This window comes from Tauraco erythrolophus, chromosome 19 (assembly GCF_009769465.1).
Source record: "Tauraco erythrolophus isolate bTauEry1 chromosome 19, bTauEry1.pri, whole genome shotgun sequence".
Lineage (NCBI taxonomy): Eukaryota > Metazoa > Chordata > Aves > Musophagiformes > Musophagidae > Tauraco > Tauraco erythrolophus.
The window spans coordinates 296,750-314,570 of record NC_141483.1 but is presented as its reverse complement, the minus strand read 5'-3'; the positions used below and the strand labels follow the sequence as shown (position 1 = coordinate 314,570).

The following is a 17,821-nucleotide window of genomic DNA, read 5'->3' as shown; positions in this document are numbered from 1 at the left end:
AACAGTGACATTGGTGTAGCCTGTCGAGGAAAACAGCAACTGCAGATCCAGTGGGCATTATGCAAGAAAATCATGCCAACACAGTTGCCCAGAAACAGGAGTGAACACTCTCCCCAAGAGTAATGTCCCGACGGTGCTCCACAGCTATAGTCCCCTCGGAAGCTGGCAGGAGCAAGCTGGGAAGATCCCAATGCCAGAACCCACGAGCTCCTGCTTGCAGCTCTAGAACAGATTCCTGTTCCTCTGGCACAGCAAAGCCAGTGTTAACTTTGCCGAGCGGGAAGCAAAGCTCACCCAAAACATGCTTAAGGGCAACATGGAGTCAAAGCACGAATCTTGACAGAAACGGGGGGACAAGGGGGGAAGCCCGGCCCAGCCCCTTGGGAGCCCCGAGTGTCCCCAGGCGGCACAACGCCTGGCAGCTGCCCTTCCTCACCTCCTGGCCAGCCCCTTGTGCCAGCTCCTCCGCTCCTCCCTGCACGAGCAGGCACCGGCAGCCTCCCACATCCCGGCAGCCTCCCACATCCCGGCAGCCGGGCTGGGAAGATGCTGCCAGGGACAGCCCGGGGCGGTGCTGCCCAGAGCCCACCCAGCCCCGCTGCCCTCCCGCGGCACCCACCCTCACCCCAGCCCACCCCTTCTCCCCCGTGCCTTTGTCCCCGCCGCAGCTGCAGCGGCACCGCGCTGCTTCCCGTCCCCAGGGCCACCCAGCAATGAAGGGGTTACAATTGTTGGGTGAGAATTTCGTGAAGGGTTTAGTAGGCGGTTTGCACACCCCTAAGGAACACAACGAGATGAGCATCCTTGAAGCTGCCAGAAGTGATCAGAAGGGAGACTCTTTATCCAGAGCCGTCTGCCCTTGGAGGGAACATCCCAGAGAACGGATCAACTTCGTTCCCATGTTTTTCTGAGCTGTGAACATGCGCAGCAGCGACTTGGGAAAAGGTTAATTCCGGCCCGGGGAGATGGGGACCACCGACTCACGGACCGCCTGCCCTGAACATACCCCAGACCCAAAAGAAAGGGGCAGAGGAGAGAACTGAGCATGCGGAGGAATTTACATGTAAAGCGAGACAAAATTAAGAGAATAACAAGGAATATGTAAACACGTTATGAATATGCATGCTCGCATGCCTGCTTTCTGCAGCTCCGAAACGAGTCTCGGGCAGTTCAATTGCACCGACTGGGAACATCCCAGAGAACGGATCAACTCTGTTAGTAACAAACGGCGGAGAAAGCATGAGGGACATATTCGTACCGAAACGCCATCAGCGCCTACAGTGAGCAGCCTCAAGACTGCAGCAGGCACTGCTGGCAGTGTAAAATTTCCCTGCCTGGCTCTAGACCCCTCTGTGGGGTGTGGGGGTCTGGGCACACACCCCTGGCTGTGCCCCCAGAAAGTGCACAAACAGGATGGTGACGGGAATCTCCCACCCTGCACAGCAGGGGTGCAGGGAGGCAATTGACCTCATTATTCCGAGTCTGAAAGAGGAAACTGTTCTGGTTTATTTTCCAGTAAAACCTGGCACTAGACATACAAAGATTCGTCAATCACCATCTGAACTAGCAAGACTGGACCAAGTCCCCGGCCGTTCTGGGGTGCCATCACAGAGGAGTGGTGCTGGTGCGAGGAGGGGCACCAGCCCATGGGACATGTTCAGGGACAAGCTGATTTCTCGCGTTGGATGAACATGGAGGCTCTTCTCTCCAGCTTGGAGTTTGCACTGAAACCCACTGAACCACCACCTGTGCAGCAACCCTGCTGAGGAGGCACCAGCTGAGTGCTCACCTAGGGGAAGGGTGCATGGGTGCTCTGGCGGCTGGAGCCCACTGGGGCCAGCAGCACAGCCTGAATCCTCCCTAGAAGCCTCATAGCCGCCACCCTGTGAGGACTCACACAGCCACAGCATGGGACAGTCACATGGCACGGCTCTGGTTCCCCCAAGTGCAATCTCAGGCCTTCTGAGAAGATGGCACATGGCCACAGGAGCAAGCAGGTGACACCACCCACCCACTCCGTGGGTCACCCAGCAGAGATGGTGGCTCTTGGGAATCACCCATCATTCTTTGAGCAGGAAAAAGCCACCCACAGTCAAGGTGGCACTTTCAGTTCAGCCACAACCAATGCAAAGGGGCACAGAGGGCTCAGCCAAGAGCCCCAGCAGTGGATCAGGGCAGGGCACTTGTTTGCAGTAGAGCTAATGCAGCAGGAGAGTCGTGCCCCCCGACCTCTGGGTGAGCCAAGCCCCTCCTCCCCCAAGCCTGGTTCCATGGAGTGCCTCAAGCCCCATCTCTGGACCTCACCTGCACCTGGGCTGGGTCGAGGACAGTGGTTAGGGCCTGGAAACAACACAGTCCTGCCCTGGGCGGTGGGGCTGGGGCAGTGTGAAACATTTCACCTCCTCAGAGTACCACCTCCCCTTCACCAGTCACAGCTCCAGGTGGTGACCAAAGACATTTCCATCTTCTCCTAGGGTCCACCACATCACTCCACAGCCATGAGGGCTCAGGGAGCCCTCTTTCATGGATGTGCAGCACAACCTCAGGATGTCCTCAGTGTCACCGACATGTCTTCACCACCCACAACACCCCAGCACAGACACCACTGCCCGCTGACAAGCTGCAGCGGGTGTGAGGCACCCATCCTGCTCCCCCACAGCCCCCTGTGACCCTGAGCTTTGGCAGCTTGGCAGCTGAGGCTGGGGAAAGGCTCTGCCACATCGGGCACACCGTACTCAGGATGAGAAAGACCCAGAAATGTCCCTGCTGCCCAGGGAGTTCCTCTTGCCTGGTTCCCAGGTACCTACTGACTGTGACCCAGGGTTCAGTTTGCCCACTTCCCACTGTGGGACAGGAACGGCTTCCCCACCCTGTGAGGGAAAAACCTCTGCTGGAGGCAAGCAGCCCACCATAGCCCAGCACTCCCGCTCTGCTCCTGGCAGTGCTGCAGCTGGCTACCCGCCACCTTGGGACCGACACAGCGGAAGTGTCTTCTGCAAGGCTCTCCTTGAACAAGGATGTTTTTATGGCATGTCTGAGAGGAGGAAAAGAAACAAAAGAAAATTTCTCTGAAATACAGAGACCGTGATCTGTAGAAAACCAGCCCATTGCAGAGAGAGCTCGCTTCCGGAGACCTCGCAGATGCTGCTGGCTCTGGGGCTCCTGACAACCTTGCCCGCTCCCCATCGTTGGTGCTGCTGGGGAAGGGGAGAGGGAGGATGCTTAGTGGGTGCAGTCTCACTGGGGAACGTGTAAACACTGGACAAGGGGCCCTGCTGCCCCTGAATGCTGTGAAGCAAGGGGTGGCCCAGCATGTCTGTCTCACCCAGCTGGGATTTCTAAAGGCAGTCCGTGCTCTCAGGCACAGTGTCAGCCTCTCCTCCCCCCATGCCTGAACTGAGCAGTGCTAAGAGCTCCTTCCCCTGCCCCAGCACAGGCTCACCCTCCTCCTATGCTGGGCACACAGAGATGGCTCTGCAGGAGGCGGCCACCTTCTTGTCACCAGGTCTAGTGGGAATGAGGACCTGATGGCTGGCCAAGACCAAACAAACTCACCTCTGCCTTTCAGAAAACACAGTAAATGTGCGGGTCTCTGCAGAAAGCAATCGGACGGACACCCTGCCACCTCTCCTCCATTCCTCTGTGCCTGAACAGGGAGGTGAGAGAAGGCTTGGTGCTGGCAGGAGTCGATGGAGGAAGGCAGGAGGTGCTGGTGGAGAGGAGGTGGATGGCGCTTCCAGAGGCCAGGATGCTCTGGAGCTTGCTTCACTTCCTTCCACCAGACCTCCAAGACTCCCTCTCCCAAGGCTGTGCTCCAGTGCAGCCACGCCAAGGAGCATCTGGTGCAAGGACGGGGTGCCGACATGCCCCGAGCAGAGACCCCACAGGTACCCCACACCGAGTGCCGCTCTGCTTCCCTGCCGTGCTCACCGGGGGGCTTTTGCACCCTCGCCTGCTCATCCTGCATGGTGCCTGGCACCCCGCTCCAGTCTCCAGCTCCGGCACTGCGTCGGGCGCGCTCGCCTCTACGGGCTGCGGGGACGTGCATCTGGGGTGCGTGGGCACCGCAACACTCCGCGGGCCACTGCATCGTGAATTTTATACCAAAAATCTCCCCGCGACCGCCGGCCGTGGCTCCTCGCCCGCCACCTTCGGCGCCCCGCGGGCAGCGAACCGCTCCCGCCGCCGCTCCGCTCCCCGCGCATCTCCGCGCGGGCGGCCGGCAGCCAGCGGGGCCGGCGGCACGGGGAGAGCGGGGCGGGGGGCTGCCGGGCGGAGAGCCGGGCCCGGGGCCGCCCCGGGGGCGGGGGCGGTCGCGGCGGCGGGGCTGCCGGCCCGCTTATAGCGGGGCGGCCGGGCGCGGGGGGCGGCGGTCGCGATGGAGTACGCCGAGGCGGAGGAGTACTTCTACAGGGAGGAGGCGGCGGGCAACGCGACGGGAGAGGCATGCGAGTGGCAGGCGGACTGGGAGGCGTCCTTCTCGCTGCTGCCGCTGCTCTACTTGCTGGTCTTCGCCCTGGGGCTGTCGGGCAACGGGCTGGTGCTGCTGACGGTGTGGCGCGACCCGCGGGCGCGCCGCCGCTCCGCCGACGCCTACATCGGCAACCTGGCGCTGGCCGACCTGGCCTTCGTGGCCACGCTGCCGCTGTGGGCCGCCTACACGGCGCTGCGCTTCCACTGGCCCTTCGGCGCGGCGCTCTGCAAGCTCAGCAGCTTCCTGGTGCTGCTCAGCGTCTTCGCCTCCGCCTTCTGCCTGGGCGGCCTGAGCGCCGAGCGCTGCCGCGCCGCCGCGCCGCCCCGCGCCGCCCCCCGCCGCCGCCGCCCCGCCGGGCCGGGCCCGCTGGCCGCGCTCTGGGCGGCGGCGGCGGCGGCGGCGCTGCCGGCGCTGCTGCTGCGGGAGGCGCGGCGGGGGCCGCGCAACCGGACGCTGTGCGAGCTGGCGGCGGGCGGCGCGGGGCGGGCGGCGGCGCTCAGCCTGGGCGCCACGGCGCTGGGCTTCGCCGCCCCGCTGCTGCTGATGGCCGTCTGCTACTGCTGCGTGGCCGCCGCCGTCCGCCGCCACCTCCGCCCGCGGCGCGCCGAGGCGGCGGCGCGGCGGCGGCTGCTGCGGCTGATCGCGGCGCTGGTGGCGGCGTTCGCCGGCTGCTGGCTGCCCTTCCACCTGCTCAAGAGCCTCTTCGCGCTGGCGGCCGCCGGGCTGCTGGAGCTGCCGTGCGCGCTGCTGGGGCTCATCGCCCGCCTGCACCCGTACGCCACCTGCCTGGCCTACCTCAACAGCTGCCTCAACCCGCTGCTCTACGCCTTCCTCGACGGCCGCTTCCGCGCCCGCTGCCGCCTGCTGCTGGCGCCGCGCCGCCCGCCCGCCGCCGCCCCCTCCGCGCTCAGCGGCCCCACGCAGCGCTCCGAGCTGCCCTCGGCCGGCTCCAAGCTGTAGCGCCCGCGGCCCCAATAAAACGCCCTTTTCCGCCGCCGGAGCCCGCTGCCTCCTTCCTCCGGCCCCGCTCGGCGCGGCGGCAGAGAGCGGGGGGCGGTGGGTCGGGGCCCGGCACCCGCGGCCTCGGGTCACCGCGGGGCGCCGCCGGCCTCGTCCCGCTCCCCCCGCGCCGGGGCCGACCCCGGCCTCGCCCGCCGCCCGTGCGCCGCCAGGACCGGGCGCTGCTCCCCGCGGGCTTGCGGCCGGGAGCGCCCGTTTGCCAGCGCGGGGGCGGACCCTGTGCCGGCGGCCCCCGGGCCCGTCCCTCCCTCACTGCTGCCCGCCGACGTGCCACCTCTCCAGCGGCGACTCCCTGCAGCGAGGGGGCTGTGGCACGGCCCGCTGGCACCTTTGCAAGCCACCGTTCTCATGGTTGTCCAGGCAGTGTCCCTCCTGCCCTGCTTGCCGTCGGGCCCCCCCACCCTGTGTACAGCCCTGTCCGGCGGCTGCTCAGCTCCTCGCAGGCGGAAGCTCCTTACGGGTGGTCCAAGACAGCTGGGTGAGGACACGGGCGTGCTGCCATCCTCTGGGCATGGTTGTCCCAGAGGGGCCCTGCTGTCCACTGAACCCAGCGTGCTGGGAGCTGGGTGCGTTTCCCTTGAGCTCGGGTGAGCCTGCCTTTCCCCCAGGCACAGCCTGGTGTCAGAGGGGTCCTCTGGGAAAACCCTGCCCATATTCAAGGGGTGACCCCCGGGGCCTCTGCGTGTCTGCCCACTGAGCTGACACCAGGCAGGCAGTGCAGGGTCTCTGGAGCATTGCGCTGAGCAGCAGTTACCCATCGCTTGCTGCCATCAGCGTGAGGCTGTCCTACTTCGGGCTGTGATGGAATCCCATTTTTGGAACGCCACAGACACATCGCCCCTTCCCAGCTGGCAACAGGCAGCCTTCCCGTGGACTCTAATGGCCATGGCTGAGGACTGAGCTCTCAGAGAGCACAGGAGCTGGGACAGGGCCAGCTGAGACTTGTGGTGGGGACGCTGCCCCGCCAGAGAAGTTGTGCTGGGGAAAGCTGGGTCTGAGCTGAGCAGATGCCTCGCTTAGCAGTGCTGCACGTGCAGGTGGATGTGCTTTCCTCTTCCCCTAGCTCTACGAATCCCGCTGAGGTTTTGCTGTCTTGCCTCGGCACCCACACATCCCTCTTGTGGTCACCACCTGCCGAGCCCAGACCGAAGCGACACCTGCGTGGCGTGCCAGGCTGTGCCCCTCGGAGCTGTGTTTGGGGGGACAGAGGGGCTTCACGCAGCACAGATGGAGATGGGAGGTGCTAGGGCCCACTGGTTATGGGATGTCTGGACAGCACATCAGGGCAGTGTAGTAACGTGCTGTAAGCACTGTCCCCCCCCAGGCACCTAGTGCAGAGTCCCTCCCTGTAGTAGTCCCTGCTGCTGCTCTCCCGGGATACTGCTGGGGAAAGCTTCCATCTCTCCATGTCCATGGCAGCCCAGGGTGCCAGCACCAAACTGGGACAGACTCCATAGTCTCCTGTTGCTCCTCCTTCCTCTTCAGCTTAGCTGGGCAGCTCTACTTAGCAAATAGCATGTTAAAAAACCCCAGATCCTGCCCCTCCCTCCTTCCAGGCAGTGCTTCCAGCCCAAGCCTTGCTTCTGTAGGTCTGTGGACTTTTCATGTGAAATGTTTGAACCAGAACGTTTGGGATACTTGCAAGGGCAGCCACGGACGTGGCTCCAGGCTGTGTGAGAGTAACATGAATCCCCTTCGTGTAAGCGCAAGGAGGGCCTGTGAGGAAGGGCTGAGGGTGCAGGAGGATCCCAGGAGGAGCAGGCACCAACCTGTGGAAGCGCAGCAGAGAGGAGATGGCGACCATGGGGCTGGCAGGTGGGAGCTGTCCCATCGTGGGCACTGCTTTTCCTGGAGGGAAGGCTGGGAAGAAGGGAAGGGTTCACTGCCCTGCTGCCCTCAGGGTGGCCCTGCACACTTGCGTCCATGTTAGTCACCCACTATGTCCCCAGCCCCTCCCTGGATCCCTGGAAGCCCCGCTGTCTATGTCCCACTCCTGCAACAAGATGTGCTCACTGTCCTCCAGCCCCGGCCCCGAGGCACCTGCCCCGCAGCACCCCAGGGACAGAGCAGGCTTTGCCAGCCTCTCATCGCACTCTGGGGGGGAAAGGTTTGGCATGATGCTCAGGCCAGAGCCTGTGCAGAGGTGACTGGGGCCAGGCCCGCCGCACTCCCGCAGCCATCACGGCCCCTGTCCTGGGTGAAGCTGTGAGACCCATCTGACCTCCAGTCTGGTGGCCACACAGACCCTGAGCGTCAGCTGGCCAGGCGTGGGACGAGCATGGGAACAGGCTGGGGCCATGTGAGGAGTAACCACCCCAGCCAGGGCACGTGCCTTGCCTGCTCTGGGGTGCAAGCCCTGCGCAGAGGAGGAGCAGAGACAGCTCTGCATCCTTCCAGGGTTTCTGCTCCGTATGTATCCACTGCTTTGCATTTGGAAGATGCATCCAGAGTATCCATGCTCCTGCTGCCTGTGGGCGCTGCATCCAGCTTCAAAACCAGCTCTCAAAGTTCAGGCTATCTGGGCAACAGCTGGATTGGACCTGCAGCCCACTGCAGGATGGTTTTGGTGGGAACTGGGAGGTGGGAGGCTGGTCCTGCCGGCGCCGTGGGACAGAGCAGCTCTCTGCTCTACCTACCACCGTGTCTGAAGGCGGCGAGCAGCTCGGAGCAGCGGAGGGCGGCTCGGAGCAGGCAGTGCTGAGCCCGTGGCCCCGCCTGAGCCAAAGCACAGCAAGGCAAGAGCAGGATCGGGGAGCGGCAGTTGGGAGCTGGACCCCAAGATGCCTGGGGAGCCCCGGGGTGGCTGCACGAGCAGGAACAGGGCTCCCTCCCCAGCACTGCTCCCTACACTGAATGCTCAGTCACGTCTTCTCCATCCCGCTGCAGCCGCCTCCCTCTGCATCCCAGAGGGACACACTTGTGCCACCGCACTCGGGGGGGTGGGGGGGTGGGGGGGGTGCGGTGTGGGCTGACGGTGGGGGCAAAGGGGATGTGAGAAACCTCCAGTGGTGGCACTGAGGTGTGGCAGGGTGGAAAAGGATTTAAAACCAAACAACCCAGCCTGCTCCAGCCATCCCCTGGCTTGGTGCGTCAGGGCAGTGGCATGTGGCAGGCAGGCAGAGCTGGGGCGCTCAGGAGGGGCAGAGGCAAGAGAGGGGAAACGAGGGCACGTGAAAGTCCTAATGGCCCAGAGCCAGAACCCGCACCCCGACACCCACAGTGCTGCACCCAGGGCAAAGCAGCACCAGCGTCACCATCACCACTGTGCCCCGGCGGCTCCTCCTTCCCAGGCTGGAGCAGCTGGGCTGGGCAGAGGACGCCCAGCTGCCTGCAGGGCCCAGGACAAGGAGCTGCCAGTGGCTCTCGGTGCTCTGACAAGGGCCCCACTGTGCGCTCAGGCGCGGGCAGCCCCGGGCGCTGCCGCACCTTGGCCCGGCGCTGGCTCCGACGCTGAGTGCCTGCCTTCACTGCTCCGGGGAGATGCCAGCTGACCCTTTCAGGGCGAGGAGAGCCACTTCCAGGCAGCTGCAGCAGGAGCTGGCGGCTGGCAGGAAAAGGAAGACTTCATCTCCTTGTCTCCCAAAGAAACGCAGCGGAGCCAACAAAGGCAGGGTGGGGGTACCCTGGCAGGGGATGGGGATGCCTGTCCTGCCGGGGGATGTTTCCCTGGAGACAGGGCAGCACCAGGGGCTGATGCTTCCACGTGTGTCCTGTGTTCCCAGGCGCTGGCAGCTCCTGCACGAACAAAGAGGCACTTGATGAGCCGGTGGCAGTGCCCTCACTCGAGGGGTCCTGCCATGCAGCCCATGCCTGGCAGCTGGGCAGGCAGCTTCACCTTAGCTGGGATGAATGTGTCCCTGGTGCCAGAGCCACACTGGGCGAGGAGGGCATGAGGCCACCAGACCTGCAGCACCACAGCTGCCTGTGCCTGTCGTGGTGCGCAAACCCAAAGCCATGTACTCTGAGACCAGGCAGGGATGCAGGCAGCAGGAGCCAGCGGGGTGGCACTGGCCCCAGCCTGGCTCCTCAGCAGCTGTTTGCAGAGCCCAGCCAGACCAGAGCCCACCCCATCACCTGCACATGCAGCACAGGCTCATCTGGGATCCAACCCCAGCCACGGCTGCGCTGCTTGCTGCGGGTGGCACGGCTTCTCAGAAAGAAGGGACAGGGAACAGAAGGGCTGTGGGCTCAGTGCACTGTGCAAACACTCTGGACTGGTACCCACTCTCCCTTCTTCCAGGCCGAGCCAAGGCTTCTGGGTTTTTTTCTTCCAGTCTCAGCTGTCCATGACACCGGGAGTCGGGTTCGTCCTTCGCAAGGACAGCGACGGGCTCCGCAGCACCACGCTCCTGCTGCGCTTCTGTAACTCACCACATCCCTCCCTGCTCAGAGGCTTTGCTCAGCGTGTTCAACAGCAGCCTCAGAAGGGCCCTACCACCCCCAGCCCCGTCCCCTGCCCTCTCCTGGGGCAGCGGAGTGGCGGCACCCCGCAGCGAGGGGCTCCCGGCGGGACGAGGGGATGGTGGATTTATGGTTTGTTCTGCTCAATGGGCTGCAGCTGAGGGAGGAGAGGGAACGTTCAAGGGCTGGAGTGGTTCAAAGCACCTGGTTTCTGCACACACTGAAACCACAGGGCAGGGACTCCTGGACATGGAGCCTGAGGCCCCAGAGGTCCCCACGAGCCTGGTCTCTCATTCTACTAATGTGGCAGGTGCCCAGAGTCCTCTAGGCCTCCTAAGGGGTGCTGAAGAGCTTTCTTGGAGCCTTCCCTCCAGTGCAGGCTTGGAGGAAGGTCTCCTCTGCTCCCTCTGTGCAGCTGCAGCTCTGCAGAGGAGTAAAGCAAGATCATCTGAGAGTTTCTGTCTGGTCACATCCCACACAGCTGGCGCTGGTCAAGGTAGGTCACGTATGACCAGGACTCTGAGACCACAAGCAAACTGAGATGCTGCTAAGAGGGATTTCAAGATAACTGGTGCTTTCCAGAGCAGATCAAGACACCCTGGGGCCTGCAGACCAGCAGACTTTCTTGGCAAAGTTTGCCGTGCCTTTCAGGTAAGGCAGCGGCAGGAGACTGAGTGTGCCCCACGCGTGAGAAAGAACAGCAAGTGGCACTGCAAAGCCCAGCCGGTCCTCGCTATGGGCTGCAGGAATGACTTGCAAAAAAAAAGAAACATCGATCCTGTTGCCATAAAATCAAACCCTGGATCTGATGCTGCCTCCGCTTAAGGAACAGCAGCAACGCATGAGCCTTCAAAGCCGCGCCGGCAGGGCTGCCCCCTCACACCGGGGAGGGATCGGCTGCCGTACGCTTAGACGTTCGTGTTCCACTCCGCAAGAGAAACTGGGCAAATCCATACAAGGTAGAGGATCAATGACAGACACCTCAGGTGCCAGGGTGAGGCTGGCACTTCAGCCAGGGAAGCAGCAAGGACAGCCATGGTCCTGCTGACGAGAGCGCCAAGGCTGCGTGGGCAAGAGGCTGAGGCAAAGGTGGGCTGGAACAATAGTCATCACTGTGCTGGTTCTGGCTGGGACAGAGTTAATTTTCTTCATAGCAGCCAGAGTGAGGCTGTGGCTTTGATTTGTGCTGAGAATAACGTTGGGAGCGCCGGGATGTTTCGTCGTTTCCAAGCAATGCTTACATGAAGCCAAAGACTTTTTCGCCTTCTCATACTGCCCCTGCCCTTCCAGCTGCTTCTCCACAAGAAGCTGGGAGGAGACACAGCCAGGACAGCTGACCCAAACTGGCCAAAGGGGTATTCCATATCATGCTCGGGACATAAGCCGGGGGGAGTTGGCCGGGAGCAGCGATTGCTGCCCGGGGCCTGGCTGGGCATCAGTCAGCAGGTGGCATCAGTGGTTGCACCCCTTGTTTTTCATGGGTTTTGTCTCTCTCTTTTTTTGTTGTTTTCTTTTCATTACAATTTAGTAGTAGTAGTATTTTATTTTGTTTTATTCCAATCATTCAACTGTTCCTATCTCAACCCATGAGTTTTCTTGCCCTTTTTCCCCAGTCCTCTCCCTCATCCCACTGGAGAGGGTGGCGAGCGAGCAGCTACATGGTGCTTAGTTGCTGTCTGGGATTAAACTATGACAATCCCAAGACCCAGAAGTTCGTGTTACAAAAGTTATTTTCCTGTCTCGTTATTAAATACATAAATCAGCAGCCTCGCCAATAGAAACATGCATGAGACGAAGCATCAGGGTGACAGCTTGACACTTGGGAGTATCAATATTATTATATCCCAAATTCCTCCTTGTGGGAGGAATTTCCAAAATGGATGACTGTAATGATGGGCATAAAGGAGGGACTGAAGGTGCTCTTACAGAGGGGATGTTGCACAACACGCAATGGTGTGCTGCTTAGGATTTCGGTAGTGAGAACCAGCTGGAAGCGAAGAGGACGCGCGGACACGGGATCAAGAGCCAGGGCTGCAGCAGGCGAGGCGTTTCCAACCGGCAGCTGCAGCCGCCTCCAAAGCTGCAGCAGGGACACCCTTGTGAGATGCAAAGCAGGAACAGCCTCACTGGGCAGCTGCGCAAGGCAGAGAAGGGGTGCAGCCTCCACCCTTGAAGAGTGTGAGAACCCACCTGGAAAAGGCCTTGAACAATGTGACACAGCTTTTGACCACACCTTGCTTGGAGCAGGGTAGTTAGATGACCTCCAGAGGTCACTTTGTTCCCAAGTTTTTTAAAGGCATTACTAAAATCTGGTGTTACACATAGGTCTACTTAACAAGGTTACAAAAAAACCCCCAAACAAATTGAAGCAGCTGCAGGGAAGGACTACCAGAAAGGTTTTGTGAATGAAAAACTTGCTTTATTGGCACTTAAAAGTTCTTGGCTTGCTTTTCCTAGCAAAATGGAAGTTTAGAGAGGACACATCAATTGTACTGATGAAAGTAACTCCAGAGTTACTGGAGTAACAATCAAAAAATACTTGGTACAAGATCAAAAAAATGAAATGCCATTAAAAAAAAAGTTAAAACTGGAAATGAGAAGTTTCCAGAGAACAAAAAACACGAGTAACACCTTCCTAACAGGAGAGCAGGAGCAGGGGATCGAACTGCTAGGAAGCTCAAGAAATGTGTAAGAGCTGCTTGTCCCACCTGGGTATAATCCAGGGGTTGGGAACTGAAGCTTGCAAGCAGCAGCATCTCGGAACGGTGTTTTAATGAAATCTGGGGCTTTACATTCTGCTGGCCACCTGGAGAGGATAAAGATTTCTTCTTTCACCTTCACATAAAACTCAGCTTCTACAGAAGGATCATCTTAACCCAAAGCACTGGTGTTCCACCACAATTAACAGAACCTCCAATGTGTGTAAGGAAACAGAAAAGACTGGTGGAGCTTGCTCCGGCATTTAAGGAACACTGCCCCTCTGGCCAGGGAGGCACACAGGGCTGGGGATGATGCTCCTTACCTTCATTTCCACCAAGATGTCCAGGCCCAGAAGCTGAATGACAGCAATCAGTCCCACTGTGTGCTGTTACAAGGACCTGGAATTCAGGTAAAAAGCAAAAGCCTTCTTTCTCTCCCATGGTATGGATAACTTGGGAGTTGTCCAGGACTACAAACCATTAGTGCTTAAGATTTTCTGTGCAAAAGATGTTTAATTTGGAAGTTTTTTTCAAAACATTTATTACACATTCAGCTGTCCAAAGAACCCCAGATGCTCCTGGAGGTGGGCACCTTTCAGTCATGCTATGTTTCTTCAGACCGCCAGGCTGCAGGGGGTTTCAGTTTTCTGGGCACCAAGTTCATGAACACCTTGCCCGAGCAGACCTGAGAAGCTGGCCAGCCAGTGACCTCAAACCCAGTCACCTTGGCCACAAGTGGTCTGCTGGGAGCTGAAGCCTCCAGCTGGGAGGGCAGCTAAAACCACACCCCATTCGGTCACTACTCCCTGCAGAGGGATGGGGGAGAGAATGGGAAAAGAGAGAGAACTCGTGGGTCGAGATAAAGACAGTTTAATAGGACAGAAAAGGAAGGGAAAAGAATAATAATAATGATGATAAAAGAACATACAAATCGTGTGATGCACAATGCATCACCCACCCACTGAGCGATGCCCAGGCCATCCTTGAGCGGCGGCTGCCACCCCCCGGCCAACTCCCCCCAGTTTTACTCAGCATGACGTCATATGGTATGGAATATCCCTTTGTCCAGTTGGGGTCAGCTGTCCCAGCTGTGTCCCCTCCCAGCTTCTAGTGCACCTCCAGCCAACTCACTGGCAGAGCAGTACGAGAAGGTGAAAAGTCCTTGTCTTAGTGCAGGCACCGCTCAGCAACAGCCAAACCATCCGTGTGTTATCGGCATTACTCTCACCCTGGATCTCAAACAGCGCTACACCAGCTCCTAGGACGAAAATTAACTCTATCCCAGCTGAAACCAGGACAGAGGGAAAGGCAGTGTCCTTGCTGCTGACCCAGGACCATATGTGACTCAGCGATGCAGGGCTCCAAAGGTTCCAAATTCCAGCACTCTGATAAAATTACCTGGAAGAGCAAGTTGATCAAAGCAACACAAACCTGAGGGAGTGACAACAGAACAGAGGGTCGCTTTATTTTCAGCTGGTTGAGGAGATCTTCTGCCGTTGCAATTGTGTCTCACAGAAACAGCAGCAGAAGTGTGCAAGAAGGTGACTGCTAGAGAAGAACGTGAACTCCAGCTTTCTCCCTCTGATGATCACAGTCTAGAAGAAGCCTAAGAGGCCATCCTCTTCTACAAGGTCCTCAGCCTCTGACTGTTAGCGTGGTGACAACTCCACCCGGTTACGGAGACCTCATATTCAGGAACCTCCTGCACTGGCAAGCACCAATCCCTGGCCCCCAGCACCCTCAGACCCACCCAGATTTCATCCCCTCCACTCGTGCTCACACATGGACTGTGTTTTGATCTCCTCTGTGAGGCTCAAATTCCTGACATGGCCTTCTCCAGCCCCAGTTCAGTGCCTTTGAAGTCTAAGTCCAGACCTCCTCTTCCATAACTCAAGGCTTGTTTTTCGCTGCTGCCAGGTTCTTCCTTGAGGCAACCTGCTAGGCAGGATGTTCTCCTCTTCCACGTTTAGCATATAAATATAACCCAGATGCAAAAAGGGTACTCGCACTTCTACCTCACTAAAACCACACAGCAACCCTCCCATCATAGCAGGCACAGTTCCTATTTCTTTTAAAAATAAATATTTATAAACAAAGGAATAGATTCAGAGAACTACAATGTTAAAAATTTTCCTGCCAACGGCACAAGTGTCTTTTTCATGTAAAGTCACAAGAACAAGCTGTACACCAACACGAGTACTGTCTACAAACTGTCTCCCCAGCAGCTGCCATAGACCTCCACTGCAGGAATCCACATCTCCCATCGCAGCAGCCAGCTCCTCTGCACATCTCTAGGGCTTGTACTGGAGCTGCTCAATCTCCTTTTGTGATCAAGTCCTCGATATATGCATCCAGTTCATCATCTGTGTTAATATCAATGTCCTGAAACCAAATGCACAAGAAATACCAGTGAAAAGTGAATCCTGAAGAACAGTGCAAGAACGGACAAGACAGAGCAGCACAGCATCCTCTGCAACATCTCCCCTGGTCAGCCTTTATGCCCTGATTCCAGCACCCTCCAGATGCTGAGATCTGCTCTGAAAGCACCACCAGCTTTCCCTGTCAGAGCCTGACAGGTAACACCTGAAAACTAGCCAGCACATGATGCTCAGACAATGCACTCAAACAATAGATTTGCTGTGCTGATCAGGGTCAAGTTAGTTGGCATTTTTAAATTTTTTAAATTTTTTAAATTTTTTTTAGCTTTAACACACACTTTACTAATAGGGAGCAACTGCTTCCCTCTGCTTTCAGTGGCTTTTCCATTGGATGGTCTTAATTTTATTTAATGTAGGGTTTTTTAATTTTATTTATTTAAAGCTATTATTTAAATATGTATTTGCATTTTAATTTAATAGTATAATTAAGAAATAGATTTCATCATAAAAGTTCTTGTATTATTTGTTTAAAGGTTTGCATTTCTATACACGGGATTCGGAATCTAGCATCACCTTTCCACCCAAGAATGGGGCAGAAATTCCTTGCACAACACTGCCTACGCCCAGGGAAATTCTCCTGCAGACACATGTTCCACAGCAGAAAGCCAAAAAAACAAATGGAAGCTATGCATTGTGTACATGCCATGAAAAATCCACCTGGGAAGATTACCACTTCTCAGGACGCCCAAGGCCTGGATCCCAAAAGGTGGGCAGCGACAGCAGCTGTGCACCCAGCTGCCTCTGATGGTCCCAGCCCAAGCGGCGCCGACTGAGCGCGCTGACGCCCAGCTGAACGCTGTTCTGAGCCACCCCAAGTGCCTGGGGAAAGCTGAAAGACGTGCACCCCTTCCTCACCCACCTCCTGTACTTTCTGCAGAAGGGCCACAATGTTAGTCCTCAGCTTCTGCAGCTTCTCCTCCGTGTCCTTCAGCTTCCTCTCCGAGGCGCGGAGGCTTTCTTCACAGGCTTTGGCCCGGGCATCAGCACGCGTCTGGTACGAATTGCACAGGTTCTGCAGACCTACCTCGTACTCTTTGAAATATTCTTTCTGTAGAAGACAAAACACAACAGATGATACATGAAGAAGAAGCACTGAGCACCACGACGCCCCCAGCACTCGCAGCTCGTAGGACAGTCTAGCTACCAGCACCCTGGGGCCAACACCACCAGCCTGGCTCCGCGCCCCTGCGCGCCCTGCCTGCGGTCCTTCCCACGCTCACGTTTGCATTCCTGCTTTGCCTGCTGCAGGGAGCTCACAAATCACACGGCTTTTCCCATTCCTCAGAGACCAAAACTGCCACCGAAGCTGCCTGGATTCAGACAAGCACGCAGCCTGCTTCCAACAGCCCAAGGGCACCGTTGTGCCGGGGGAAGATCCGACAGCCTCTGCGTGCACTGAGCTTCCTTCGTGCCGGCCGCTCAGACAACACAGCTTACTGCGGTGACGTAAGGGCCATCCACGCCTGCAGGAAACTCCAGACAAGACCAACGCGTCCTGCAGAAGCAGCACGACCGGTAACGCAAGCAGACGCCTGAATTGGCAGAGAGAAAAGAGGAAGAGGCAGGAGAGGCTGCCAATGCTGCGAGAGGGAGTGGGGCGCTTTGAAGACCACCAAATAAGCAGTGGCTTTTGTCACGTGGCCATCTGCAGGTGCCTTTTGCCACCTACACAGGCCTCCTGCAAAGGTCTCCCTTTGCCGTACGTCGGAGAAGCCAGTGTCGTTTCTCCGCACATCAGCCTGCACATGCGTACCAGTACGTGGATGCTGGTGCGGGCTCGGCCACCTCTGCTCCTCGCTCAGACAACCAGAAGCTGCCCCAAACCCCTTTAGATGTACAGCTGACCCACAGGCAATCAGCCTGCTCCCGGAGAAGCCTGAGGGGACTGGCTTCTGTGTTCTCTCCCATTTTGCAGACTGCCTCTGCACGAGTTAGGATTTGTAGGGCCGGGGGCAAACCCAGGTACACCTACATCCCCTTCCTGCCAACCTCCGACCTGGCCGCTCGTTTGTCAAAGCTTCACAGCAATGCACGAGAAGTCAGGGCAGCAGCAGCCAACAGCTCCTGCGCAGGGGTATGGTAACGAAAAAATCCCCAGGCAACAACCACCAAAAGACCTAAGGCACGTCGCAGAGGCCCTCGTGCTTCTTCTCAGCCACGTTAGTCTGCTAAGGATCCAAGTAACCCTTTGAAGAGCACAATCTTGTATCAACAGGATGCACGCCTGGCGTAAAAATGGAATGCGTGCCAGGCAAAACCCCAAACTTACTTTTCTAGAAATACAGAACTCACCAAGGGAAACGCCAACAATCCTTCTGAGCTCATGGAACTCAGCTCCTTCTTGGAGATAGGAAAATTCGGAGGTAGGAAGTACCGCAAACAATTTCTATGCAGGAAAGAAAAACAGAGAGCCAGAATTGGGAGTTTGAAAGACTAAAGGAGACTGCAGCAGCTCACAAGAACTGCAGGGAACCCACCGAAGCATCTGGACTAGTAAGTCAACTGTTTCGTGGCTGCTGCTGGGACCAGTGGTGTCTGGCTCAATTCTGACACAGTCTGAGGTAGAAGGTTCAGCCACAACAACCTCCTCTTCCTGCTGCGTATCTGGAGCCTGGTGCTCCGGTGAGGGAGGCTTCATCAACCGCACATCCTCACTGCCCTTCTCCACCCTGAAAACAAATATTACGGGAAAGTCAGATATCGTGTTCTGCATTGGCCACACCTGGAACACCAGTACCCAGCTGTCACTCTGAGACCTCTAGATCACACAAGAGCTGCCTCTCTTGTGT

General features: G+C 58.1%; 2 protein-coding genes across 2 annotated transcripts in view; one reads left to right on the top strand and one right to left on the bottom strand.

Annotated features, from left to right (window-relative positions):
- Positions 1–4,378: 4,378 nt before the first annotated feature.
- Positions 4,379–5,434, top strand: APLNR (apelin receptor). Its single transcript, XM_086623592.1, has one exon. The coding sequence runs from the start codon at positions 4,379–4,381 to the stop codon at positions 5,432–5,434; it is 1,056 nt and encodes a 351-aa protein (XP_086479718.1).
- A 9,473-nt stretch (positions 5,435–14,907) lies between these two features.
- The window catches only part of MORC2 (MORC family CW-type zinc finger 2), a 49,745-nt gene continuing 46,831 nt past the window's right edge, over positions 14,908–17,821 (bottom strand). Inside the window, 4 exon segments of the mRNA XM_086623465.1 lie at positions 14,908–14,976; positions 15,892–16,080; positions 17,325–17,418; positions 17,510–17,701. Coding sequence (XP_086479591.1) covers positions 14,908–14,976; positions 15,892–16,080; positions 17,325–17,418; positions 17,510–17,701 — 544 coding nt within the window.

What these genes read in the sequence shown, in the direction of transcription:
- APLNR (XM_086623592.1), top strand. Translation starts at nt 4,379, where the DNA reads ATGGAGTACGCCGAGGCGGAGGAGTACTTCTACAGGGAGGAGGCGGCG.